General features: G+C 26.1%; 1 protein-coding gene across 2 annotated transcripts; it reads right to left on the bottom strand.

Annotated features, from left to right (window-relative positions):
* Nucleotides 1-1437: 1437 nt before the first annotated feature.
* On the bottom strand, nucleotides 1438-13034 carry Bma-tat-2 (conserved hypothetical protein,hypothetical protein; the record flags this gene model as incomplete). Of its 2 annotated transcripts, XM_043073291.1 has the most annotated exons (28): nucleotides 1438-1704; nucleotides 2004-2207; nucleotides 2452-2551; nucleotides 2667-2810; nucleotides 3013-3253; nucleotides 3544-3773; nucleotides 4263-4459; nucleotides 4829-5025; nucleotides 5323-5473; nucleotides 5676-5824; nucleotides 6034-6142; nucleotides 7080-7274; nucleotides 7582-7725; nucleotides 7805-8002; nucleotides 8145-8277; nucleotides 8395-8519; nucleotides 8644-8832; nucleotides 8970-9071; nucleotides 9661-9846; nucleotides 9964-10030; nucleotides 10328-10551; nucleotides 10696-10784; nucleotides 10899-11057; nucleotides 11234-11387; nucleotides 11684-11818; nucleotides 12024-12122; nucleotides 12330-12443; nucleotides 12720-13034. In XM_043073291.1, the coding sequence occupies 28 exons, from the start codon at nucleotides 13032-13034 to the stop codon at nucleotides 1438-1440; spliced, it is 4617 nt and encodes a 1538-aa protein (XP_042929225.1). The 2 variants fall into 2 exon arrangements, with proteins under 2 accessions (XP_042929225.1, XP_042929226.1); XM_043073292.1 differs by lacking the exon at nucleotides 7080-7274.
* Nucleotides 13035-13574: the final 540 nt, after the last annotated feature.

The raw sequence follows: 13574 nt of genomic DNA, 5'->3' as shown, positions 1-13574 counted from the left end.
TACTGATGAATGTTTCTAAAATTTCTCCGATTTATGTTTTTCTGATTCAGAAATTTCCAAGTTCAAACTATGTCACTTATTCGTATTCATATGTTTTCGCTCATGTAGTTGTAATACAATTTATTTGATTGTATGAATATCCTCTTTCTGTACAACTTATTAATTCATTAGTATTTTCTTGGTTATTTTCAACATTTTTAAAATTTTAGATATTCGAGTCCAGTGATTTCCAGGCAGTTTTAGATGATTAGATGTTGAAATAAGAAATTATTAATTAGAAAAAAAAAATATTGTAATAGCATAGAATTTGCGAAGTAAGGGTGAGTTTTGTTTTTGGTCGGCTAATCTCCAGGCACACGTGAATTTGCGCATCCATGAACTGATTGTTCTAATGGATGCTAAAATTCGATATCAGTTAAACGGATATTTGGATCAACAGTTTCAAACAGACTGATATAGTACTTCTTTGGAATTATTTGTGTTCTCTTCGAGGTCAGTAGACACTGCCTATTTGTGCTGTTTCATCGATAGGTATTTCGAGATTTTCCAGATCATGCAGTACATTATTTCAAATGTTATTCCAAGATTAATGAATTTAAATTATATTTTCTTACTAGTTATATTGTTTACCTTATCATAGATAATGCATGTATGAGTATAAAACTTTCTGTTTCACGATGATATTGATCCCGGTGATCTTAGCACATACGGAATTACGCGTATATAACTTATTGTACTAGTTAGCACTTGTGAACCAATTGTGTCAATTTTTGTATCTCATGTATTTTTAGATAGTAAAATGTATTGTTTTACTTCTCGAAGCACACTAGACAAAGTGATGACATTTAGCCATCCGTACAGATTACTTAAGTATACCGCTTGAAATGTGCACGGCATTCTGTTGAATTCTTGGTCATACTATTTGGTGGGAATGTTAGTTTCTAATAGCATATAAGTGTTTTCTTAATTTTATACATTTATTGTAGACCAGATTTTTACGAGCAGAAGTTACAGTTCCAATGAATCTTACAAGAAGAAACAAAATTGAAGGAATGACATCACTTAATATTCTTTCCTAATGAATAAATCAAAAAAACCAGTTCTTGAGATTGGTAGCAACAAAAAGTAGTAGTTAAGCTTTTCCAAGGTGCATCATCATCTTGGAAACTATAAATTTGATTTCCCGAAACAGATGACTGTTTTCAAGGTGAACGTGTGATGGAACATAAAATGAAGGAGTTAAATTGGTAGATTTCGATTAAGAGATGTCAAAAACACACAGATCTCAGAATGAGAAATAAAAACAAAGAGCAAGAAGAGAATGGAATATCTACAGGACATTACAGCATGAGATAAAAAAAGACTAGATGACAAAAATACCCAGTGATGCACATAGACTAATCAACTTTTTTAAAAAATTTATTGACTTTGAAAAATTTATAGTTTTGTTTCGTCTAAGGTTTTGTATGCGGTTGATTTAGTTCCTATAATATCAACACAAGCATTTAACGAATTTAAAGTTGATTCAGAATTGAGCGAATTAGGATATGTTGCAGATTGGAAAGATTGCGGAAACGTGTCACGTTTGACATTAGTGTAGGATGGATGAGAAGTTAATGTAGTTCGATTTATTGATCCCAAAATAAGACTAGCTGATCGTTTTTGTTGTTTTCGTGAAATTTTTTTATTGTAAGTTTTATCATCCTGAAAAATTTTAACTTGGGATTGTTATTGCTGTTTTTGCTGTTAAAATAGCATATTAGCAGTTAGTCTTGTTTCCTTTTTTTTTTTTTTTTTTTGTATTTGCAATTCCATAATTTACTTAAAAATTTTCAAAAATTTCTACACTTAGAATTAGTAGCATTAAAATTGTAGAAATATTAGCATTACCTAAAGTAATATTTATAAATGAATCCATAAAATATAAAACATAACTAGCAATTCATATCATTTAAATTTTACGTAACCTAAATTATATAAGTAATTGGATAAACATTACTTACACTATGCTTAAATGGAACTTCATCATCGTTAACGATAATTTTGTGCAAAAATTGTGATGACTTCATCATATCAATGCCTCCATCACTGCTGTTGTTAGTACTGCATGCATTTTGCTCTTTAGAAATTTTAGTCAACTGTTCTGGCCCAGATTCAATATGATTTATATATTTGGACTCGTTTTTAGCTTGTTCTAGAGGTGCTATCTAAAATATCCAATTAACATAATTTTTTTTCTTTTTTAAGTTCAAATTTTTTTAAGCTTCATTTTTTTTTTCGAATTTAGTTCTTTCATTCTCTTCATTAATTAATTCTAATTTAGATTAGAATTTTGAAAAATTTTCTCCAGTTCAGTTAAAATCCTGCTTAATTGTTCTGAACTGTTGGACAACATTTTAGAATAAACAAAAGCAATGAAATTTAACAAAAATTTTAAATGAACATACGAACTTTGTTATTTCTTTGTGACAAAAGTGTTTTTGGTGTGAGCACAGTAGTTGTTCCCTTCTCTGCTAATTGTCGGAAAGGTGAAACAATCTTTTGTGGTGAACTGGAATTTTAGATTTAAAGGAAAGAAAAAAATAAACTGAACTTGTATAAATTTCATTAGTGTAAATTAGTGCAAATTTATATTAGTTTAAAAAATAAATTAAATCATAACAAACCTTCCGGTATTTATAAGTTGTTCCACTTGTTTGAACAATTCTCCTTTAATAATTAAATCACCAAAACCTTGCTGATGAGAAAATGCATATCCTGAACGTAACGAAGTTCGACGACCTCGACCAGTTGTCGAATGTGATGTTGTCCTTCAAAAAAAAAAAAAAAAAAAAAAAAAAAAAAACAAAAGCAAAAAAATAATAGACAAATAAGGTCATATGAAATTTATTAGCAGTGAAATTAAGAAACGAATATATCACTGGATTCTGATAAAAATTTAGAAAAACTTTTTTTTTTTTTTTAATATTTTATATTTTTTATAAATCAAAAAGAGAAAAAGAGATAGCATACGTCGTTATTGATGGTGGCTTTTCGTCTTCCTCAGAGGTTAGAAGTTTCTGCTGCATTCGAAGACGATCAGCATAGGTGGGATGTGTATCCAACCAGAAAAATCGATTAACAAGTACCGGTAAGAGTAAAATAACAGATACCATTAGAAGAGAAAGCCAAAACTGTAGTGATATAAAGGCTCGTTGCATGACACCATATGATTGAGCTGATTCAAATTTTGAAACCAATTTTATAGGTAAAGCTAAAAAAAAAAAAATACCACTATAAAATATTGAAATGATTAGCTTACTGATAAAAATAATTTAGCAATTTGCTAGTTTTAAATCTGAATGAATTAAAATAAAAAATTAGGAATTCAATTAAAGATATAAATAAATAAAATTCGAATAAGCAGAAGCACTATTTTTAGAAGTCTTTACTTCTAATGTCTAAAAAAAAAAGACAAAAAAAAAATTAGACTAAAGAAATTTCCTCCTTTCTTTTTTTTTTTTTTTTTTTGAATTATCTAAAATATAGCAAAAGATAACAAACCTTCATATAAAATATAACTAAGACAAAAATAGAATATCACTGAACCCCAAATAACAATATGATTAAAAATTGTCCAATAATTTGTATCAAATGCTATTTGGCCCGTGACAACAATTATCAATGATGTGAAGCATGTAAATGCTAATAATGAATAATCATTAAAATCTCGGCCTGCTGAATCCACACCGTTGTACAATATTCCGTACGGTACAAAAAATATCACCAAAGAACTTAAAATTATTTTTAAATTAAAAGTATAAAACTTGAAAAATTTTTTAAAAAATATTTTTTTCTTTTTTTTTAAGAACAAATATATTTCCTAGTATAATAACTTCAAAATACACTGATCATTAATTTGTACTTATTAAATAATTGCAAAAATAAACTTGAAAATTTTTTATAAATGAATGAAATATAAAAGTTGAAAGTTAAAAATTATAAGAAATCTTCTTTGAACATAGAACCAAAAAAATGACTGAAATAACATACAATATTACATAAACTATATGTGTGATAAATATAAAAGATTTTGAATGTTAATGGGAAATTTTTGATCTTTATTCCTCCTTTTTTTTTCCCATACACTTTTAATTTTTATTCATTTTTGTTCATTTGGAAATTTTACTTTAATATTCACAATCATTACTCTAAATTATCGTGAAAAAATTAAAACAAATTCATGCCACAGAAATTTTTGAAAAAAAAAAAAAATTAAATACCTGATCATACCATGAAGGACAGAATATATAAAAATACGCATATTAAAAAATAAATTATATTGACCAGGTATGTAGAGTTTAGCATATTTCATGCTACATACATCATCCAAATCTTGATCAAATATACCCATTGCAAGTACAGGTAATGATGTAAAGAATAAATTATAGCAAGCAATCAAAACTGGACTGTAAATGGACTGCAAAATAATAATAATAATAGTAATGCAATAGCACTGATATAAATTATGATACAGAAAAAGAGAAGAAAAATTATTTCTTGATGGACAACAAATTCGAAATTAAAATACTAAATTTGGAATAAATTTTTATCTGAATTAAACTACTACTAAAAGTATGTTAGAATGAATAAGATAAAATTGAACTGTATATTATCGTTCTTACTATCAAATCTTTTATCTTCAGATAAAAGATAAGAATATAGTAATCCTTTAACCACAAATAATTTAAATTTCTTCAAAAAACCTAATGAATAAGTTCAAACTTTAGATTTTGCATTTAAGTTCCAACAAACAAATCATTTAAGTTTAAACTGAATTCAACATTACCTGTGCAGAATATCCACAAAAAAAAGAGTACCAAAAGTGCGTAAGTGTAAAAGCAAAATTTTTGTAGAAAAAATATCGCAAGAATTTTGTCATCCTAAAATACGACCAACGACCATGCACAAGCAGAAGCCTTTTCAAATAACGAAATTGTCCGATGCTATAGTCAGATGCTAATACAGCTTGCATACCTTCTTGTCCTAAACATTTAAGCATAAATCAATTGAAAAAAAAAAAAAAAAAAAAAAAAAAAAAAACGATTAACATTCATCAAAATTCATTTTACAATAAACAGTCATGAAAATGCTACAATTTAGCTCAAAAAAAGAAAAAAAAAGTAAGCAATAAATAGCAATCATTTATTTCCTTACTTTATATCTTTTTATTTGATTAAATTGCTTATATAAATACAGAAAAATTGAACTTTAATATGATTTATTAATTAATACTGTCATTCTAATTTGAAATACCAAATTATAGTTATGCTTTGAAAATACCTGAAATTCCAACTCCAATATGTGCCGTTTTAATCATTGACACATCATTTGCACCATCACCAACAGCTAATGTTATCGCTTTTTTGTTCCTTTTCACCAAATCAACAACCATTGCTTTTTGAAGCGGTGTTACACGACAACAAACTACTGCCTAAAAGAAAGAAAGAAAAAAAAAGAACCTATTTTATTTATTTTACCTTTTATTTTTTATTAAATTAACAAACATTTGCTTTCTTCAACATATAAATATATACGAGATATGACATAAACATAAACATAAACATGACTTTCTTGAGATGACATAAAATGAATATGAATGAAATGAAATACTTAAGAATTTAAGAACTACTTACACGACACAAGCATCCAATATCCAGAAATGTCCTTTCTAATTCTCTTTTCAAGGCATATGTTAATGATGGTCCATTAACAATCAATGCATAACCTTCTAATTTTTTCCATTCATTAGCACTAAGATGATCTTGAATTTCCATATTACTTTCTGCAACAATAACTCAATTCATATATTCATTTCAAAAAGAAATGAATCTAAATTATTCAAAAAAAAAAAATTTTTTTTCATCTGTTTCAAATGTGTTATAACTGCGCATTTTACATTTCCTATGCAATCTTATATTATCAGTGTATATTGTTATTACGTAAAATGTATTGTAAACATAAACATTACCGAAAATTAATGGAAATATTTACCATGAATGAAAGCTAAATTTTTGGTGCCATCAGATTGTAGATTACCATTAGCTGTGATAGCATCATTGATGTACTGCGAAGTAAGTTTACCATCATCTAATAAGGCATCCTGAAATTTTTTATAACTTGATGAACTTAATGTAATTTTAATTCAATATGATTTTAGCAGCAAAATTAGTGGTTAATAGCATGGCATTATAAATGGAAAATCAGTAAAGAAAAGTGATAACAGAAAATGGTATATGAATTCCTGAAATTCGTCCCTTTTTTTCTTCTCTCTCTCTCTCTCCATCTTTCTTTATTTTTCATTTTTCCAGCGAGAAATTAAGCCATCAGTAATTAACATGAATGGTAAGAATATCATAAATTTAAGGAAACGATGAAGAAAAAAAAAAAAACGAATCATATATAGTCATATTTTTAATAAAAATAATTTATTGCGTTATTAATTCCTGAAACTTTTATAATAATGAGTTCATTTATAATTATTTCTTTTTCTTTTTTTTCTTTATTTAAGAGCTAGCTTTTGTCAAAATTTTTGCTAAGCTAAATTATATTTAGTGAATGAAAACTGACAATTCAATCGCTTATTCATTTGTATTAGAATCATCTATTATATCATATTATTATTGCATCAATGATTTACTAATAATCATAATTAAAAGAGAATATGTATAAATTATTTATGAAATAAAAACGGATCAATGTGAGAAAATGAAAAGGAATGTAAGGAAAAGAGAAAGATGGAACCGTGTCAATTACAAAATTAATAAAATGCAGGATGCATGCATAATTGACATGAAATACAATTTCTAATTTTATAGAATCAAAAGCTGTTAAAAAGAAAAATAATGATCGAAAAGCTAGATATAATCAGGTTAATCAGTAAAGTGATTAGTGAGCTTAAAAATGATTTAAATCCGCAGAAATTGATAAATGACAAAATAGGTTGACAAAGCAATGTGTGAGTTGCCATATATATATATATATATATATATATATATATATATATATATATATATATATGCTTTGTTACCTACTCGCACCTCTTTGACATTTATCAGAACTTCTTCCAATGGCGCATTTTGATAAACCGAACAGTCATAATCATTCCTGACGTACAAAGAATCGGTTTTGTAAAAGGGCTCATCCTGTTTACATTCACTCTTTTCAGCCTTTTCCACTTCGGTTATTATTTGTTGAATATATTTCATAACAGCACTTGTTTTCATAGTCGACGGCTTCAAAATTTAACAAAACCATTTTTATTCCGGAATCTTTTCTTTTTCTTTCTCTCTCTTCCAATGGAATAGCAAAATCATTACTACCAATCAATTGGTACATATGAGATAATTTTGATCATACTATCTATTTCATTTATAATGTAATCATTTCTGAGAATAATCTCAGAAAATTTTTATTCGGAATTTAATTCATGTGGTATTGCATGCATCTGTAATTCTTTCATTATTTTCATGATTAAGAAGAAACAAAAGTTGAAAGATCAACAGAAGGAATTGTACTATTAGTGTAAATGGAAATATTTACCGGGCCAAGCGTTTGTTCGATTCGTCTTCGTACATCTTTCAACTGAACTTCAACTTCACGTTCCGTCTCACCATCGATTACGAATACTTCTCGAAGATTTTCAGTTAGCAAATTGCATGAATAACCAATATTGATTGCTGTTTCCTGAAATACATCAAGAAATATTTGTTTCTTTCCAGCATTCATAATATTAATTTAAAAATGATGATTAAAATTATCTCACTTGTTTATCACCCGTTAAAATCCAAATTTTGATGTTAGCACGAGCAAGTTCCGCTATTGTATCCGGAACACCATCCTGAAGCTTATCTTCAATTGCTGTAGCTCCCAAAAGTATCATCTCTTGTTCTAGTTCATCATAAATTCGATCTAATTGTTCTTGACGATTTGTCAATGCAACTGCTGCTTCTTTTTGCTGCTCCTACAATAATAACGATTATAACAATGTCTTATATAAATCAAAACAATAATTATTTATAGAAAAAAAAAAAAACATCCCTATACTATTTTTCGAAATTTCCTAAATAATTAACAACATTAATTGATACAAATACAAAACATACATGCCATTTATTAAAAACATCAGTGCTAATTTTCTTATATGCTAAACATAATGTTCGAAAGCCATCAGCAGCAAATTTATCGAGATGTTGAATTGTTGCACTTTTAAGTAACGGTGCCGTATCATGTGATATCCTGAATGCTGAACAATTCAGTATATCAGTGTACTTAATATCAATTATTAATAGTATAAATTAGTAGTATTGAAATCATTAGAAATAAAAAAATTAATTATAATTAAGAATTAAACACCTGTCAAGTATAATTGTATCTGCTCCTTTGCAATAAAGTATTAATTCACCCAAAGGATTACGAACAATTACTGACATTCGCTTCCTGACATTATTGAAATCAAGAATTGCCAATAAATCATATACCTTAAAAAAAAAAAAAAAAAAAAAAAAAAAAAATCCTTTTAATTATGCTAATTAGTAGTAGTAGTAATAGCAGTAGTATATGGCAAATTTTTGAAAATAATTTCGTAAATATTTTGAAAAAGACCTCTTCCGAACCGGCTATTTCCAGTGTAATAGTTTGAGCAGTACGAGATTTAAAAACGTATCCAAAATTTCGTGCAGCAGATGTAAGAGCAGCTTCATCCGGACTTTGTGCCTGATATTCTAAGCGACCATTCTTCCGTTCCGGCATAGAAGTATGACAAAGAGCCAAAAGTCGCCAAAATTCTGCCACCTTAACAATATGTTAATTATGGCAGAATAATTCATGGAAAATTAATCCAAGCAATTTATGAAGAAGCATACTATAAAAAATCGCATAATTTGAAAAATTTTAATTGTAAGAAAAAAAAAAAGAGGAAAACTTATTACTTCGTGAAGTCCTTTGGTTGTATCTTTCATTAATTTTTGGTCATAAAACTTGAAATTCGGTTCAAACCAACGGTTTTTCGAGAAATCAATCGTCGGCGTCTTCTTTAAATAGCAAATGCTTCATGCAAACGAATGTTTTAACTGTTTTAAAAAAAATTTAATTTTATAAAAAAAAGTTTGAATCAAACATATATCATATATATATATATATAATTATATTACTGATAATACACTCTAATATTCTACAAAAAACGATTTTTTTTTTTTTAATTTATACAAATTCGTCATCACATGACGGAAAAAAGTTGGATCTAAATTTGCTGGTGCATTTAAAAAAATGAGTGATAATATTTTACCTCAGATTCCTTATTAAATAATTTAAAATAGACTAATAGTCAACACTTAATAAAAAAACAATAGTAACAATAACGAAAATAATAATGATAATAAGAGTAACAAACTAATTAATTAATTAAATGTATGAAAATAAATAGATTATTAAATGAATTAATTAATTAATTAATTAAGCAAATAAATAACAAGTGAATAAAACAAATAAATAGACTATTTAATTAAATAGAAGTAAATAAATAGATAATTAAATAACCAAATTGATTAATTAATTAGTTAATTGAATAAATGAACAAATAAATAAATAATAAATAATTAAAGTAAATTTCATAAATCAAACCTCTGTTACATCAATTATTTTACCATTTGCATCATATACATCGCCATAGCTATGTCCATTAATTGAACATTTCCTAAATACCATTGTATTTTGTGTAAGAGTTCCTGTTTTATCGCTAAATATATATTGAACTTGACCTAATTCTTCATTCAATGTCGTAGTACGTGCACGTGCGGCAGTATCACCCTGAAAAAAAGAAAAAAAAAAAGAAACTAAAATGTTAAAAATTTGAAATTATAATTGGATATTTAATAAATAACAAAAACTACAAACTATCATTTCAACAAGAAGAAATAAAAATACCTTTTCGTAATACATTTCAGTATCAAAATTAATCCACATCGAATGAACAAATCGTATTATTTCAACACTGCAATATTTTTGAAATCAAAAGATTAGATAGCTTCTCAAATTTAGTTAATTTTTTTTTTTTAAATATTAAACATTATAAATTAATCAAATTAGATAAAATAGTGATTGTTAATAAATTAAATCATCCAATGAATCACTAACAATAAAATAATGAAGCGAAATAGTATGCAATAATTTTTGTATATAAACTGTTGTTTTTTACAATTTGTTAATTTTTGGATAATTCATCGAATAATGAAAATAGCTAAAATAGAATAAATTTAAAAAAAAAAAAAAAAAAAATAGCAAAATTTACCTTACATAAAGTGAAATAGGCACAACAGTATTGAGCAAGATAAGATATGAGAAGAACATGAGAAATGATAAAATGGATGTTTGTTCTGGTGATTGTTCCATATGATCTGGAATGACTGAGCCATCCAAATTTAAATGAATAGTAAAATGGCGTTCAATAGTCCATTCTCGAATTCCACATAATGTTGTACAAATGAGACACATTGCTATTAAAAATACGACTATCTAAAAATAGTTGATCTAAATTGATTAAAACATAATTATTTGATAAATAATCCTATTTTAAAATAAATGCAACAATTTTGTTGCATTTATAAAGATTATGCATTTCTTCAAATAATTTCATTTATCTTATTAAGATCAACTTACACCCATAATTAAAATATTGAGGAAGTGATCCAAACTTGTTCGTTTACATTTTGTTTTCCCACTATTCATCATTAATTTGGTATCTTTTCCTAAAAATTATAAAATTCTTATATTCATGTAATTAAAATATTTACAATTTTTTCTCATTCCAAAATTAATTATTATTAATTTATTAAATAGGGCAAATTTTGTATGAAAATAACCTGCAAATATTACCACTCCATAGCACCAGCGAGTATTCCGTAATACACAACCTCTTAATAAAGTTTTCCCATTGTCAAGTGGTAAAATATTGCCATTATAATGTAATCTTCCCTCAAACTGATTCAATTTATTATTTGGTAATTCACAATGAATTTGTCCTGAAAGAACAAATATTATTTTAAAAAGAAATTGCCATGAAACGAAAAGTTATTTTAAAAGAAATATATATATATTTATTCTAATTTTAACCAAATAGTTAAGTTATTCTAGTAATATGTGAAAATTTGTCTTAGCAGATTATATTTTAAAAACTATCAAAATCAAAAAAATTGACCTTCAAATTCACTTATTTGCAGTAATTTATCTCCCATAATGGATGTTTCTGGTAAAGCTTGGCGAACTTTTAAATTCGTTTCACCATCAAGTTCTGATGTCTCGATATAACATAAGCCATGAGGTTCAGAGGTTGATAGTAAAAGTAAATCAGCCTGAACAAATTTTGAAGCATTTATAATTTGCACTTTTTTTTTTTTAAAGAAGTGAAACAATTACATCTATTATCTATCTACTTTATAAAAAAATTCCTAACGAACCTGAAATACATTTATCTTACTGGAATCGTTCCAATTTTGTTATCTTAAAATGATCTTATTCATTTTATTAATTCATATCAAAAATCTAATTTCCAAATAATTTATTATTTTTTGAACAAATAAGTGCCATTAATTTATTATTTTAATCAAAATAAAAAAAAGATGAAAGAAAAAAGAAACACTATATATACCGCAACAAACTGATCATTTTCCATGCGTATTACATCACCAACTTTAACATTCATCCATCTTTCTGCAATTAATTGCCCATTCCGAACAACATATGAAATACGATTATTTACTTGATTATCGCTTTGATGTCTTTGCTAAAAGATCAATGATAATGATGATAATGGTTAATAATAGTAATAATAACAAATATTTAATAGCAATAGCGATCATAATAATAAAAAATAACAAAGTAGTAATTAATAACTAATAACAAAAAAACTATTTTTATAATTGATTTTTTATTCTTTTTTTCCTTTCTAAAGTAAAAATCAGGAATATATTGCAAATTGAATAGCTAACAATATCATCATAGGCATCTTTGGCACCACTGAATATAAGCACAAAAAATAATGGAATGGCAGTTGAGTACCATGCTATTGAGCTAATCCATGGTATAAGCTATAATGAAAATTTTTAGCAGTGCTAAGATTAAACTAATTAATGTATATTACCATTTTTGATTTGCATCAAGTAATAATATTATCCAAAAAAAATAATTAATAAATTAAGTGTAATGAGCAAAAACTAAAATTAGGAGTAAAAAAAAAAAAGCAAAGAAATAAAAAAAAAAAACAGAAAAATAACTGAAAGTGTTAATTAACATACTTGCAAAATCATTAATATTAAAAAATAAAAATTGGCAAGACGTTGAAACTGTTCCAATAAATTAAGCGGAACAAATGTTATGAGATTGTATTTTGAGGTTCTAATATAATTATCCTGAAAAAATAAGAAAAAAAAAAGAAAATATAGAAATCCGGAAAATACATAATAACAGTATAGTTCTAAAAAATATAATAATCTCAGAACGAAAAAAAAAATATAACAACATCAGAAAAAAAAAACGCACTGATAAATTTATCAGTGTGTTTTTTTTTTTTTTTTTTTTTTTTTTTTTTAATACAAATTTTTTAATGAGAAAAAAAAAAAGTAAAAATAAAAATTTCTTATAAATCCTTTAAAAAAAAAAAGAAAAAACATAGAGTAAATTCTAACAGCATATTTGAATTGTTCATTAAATTCACGATCATTTGCTCGTAAAATACGTTCCGTAACAGGTGTCGTAAATTGATTACTTCCTCTTTGATCATGTTTTCTTCCTGAATTTGCTGAACTACGGCATGTGAATAATTTGGTTAAAGACATCAACCAGCTGTTTAAAAACGATCCACTGGACGATTTTACTGTTATGTTTGGCTGTTTCTTCGACAGATACTCTGAATTGTCGCTCATCATAATCAGTGCTATCACTAACACTGGTTCCAACAATAACAACAACAACAATAACAATATCCACGTTGCTCCTTGCATTCTAAAATGCGAAAAAAAGAAGGAAAATGAAAATTTTAAACGAATTATTTATATATATTGGATAGGAAAATGAAATGTGGAATAAATAATTTAATAATTTAGAAAACTTTCAAATACTACCATAGATAATTGCTGTAAAATAGTGAATTAATTAATTCATTAATTAACTACATTAAATTCGAATTAAAAAAAAAATAAAGAATTTGCTAGAAATTTGTCAAAAAAAGTTTTGTTTACAAAATCAATAAATTAATGATAAAGCAACTAGTGTATAGCATTACCGTTTGTCGTAGTTAATAATATGATGGTACCGAATTGACAGCAATTTTGTCGTCTGCCAACCCGCCCGCCAACCACGTGTCAATCACTTCACTTCTTGATTAAACACACTGGAAAACAAAAGTGAAAAAAAAAAGTCAATTAATACAGTAATTCGTAAAACGAAAGGGAAATTAAAATAAAATATAAAAACAAAAATCATTTTTTTTTTCAAAAAAAAAAAAAGAAAAATATGAACAAAATAGGAGATTAAAAAGAATC

The sequence above is a fragment of the Brugia malayi genome (assembly GCF_000002995.4).
Source record: "Brugia malayi strain FR3 genome assembly, contig: Bm_v4_ChrX_scaffold_001, whole genome shotgun sequence".
NCBI classification, from domain to species: Eukaryota; Metazoa; Nematoda; class Chromadorea; order Rhabditida; family Onchocercidae; genus Brugia; species Brugia malayi.
Note: the sequence above shows the minus strand (reverse complement) of the source record. Positions and strands in the feature narration are given on the sequence as shown.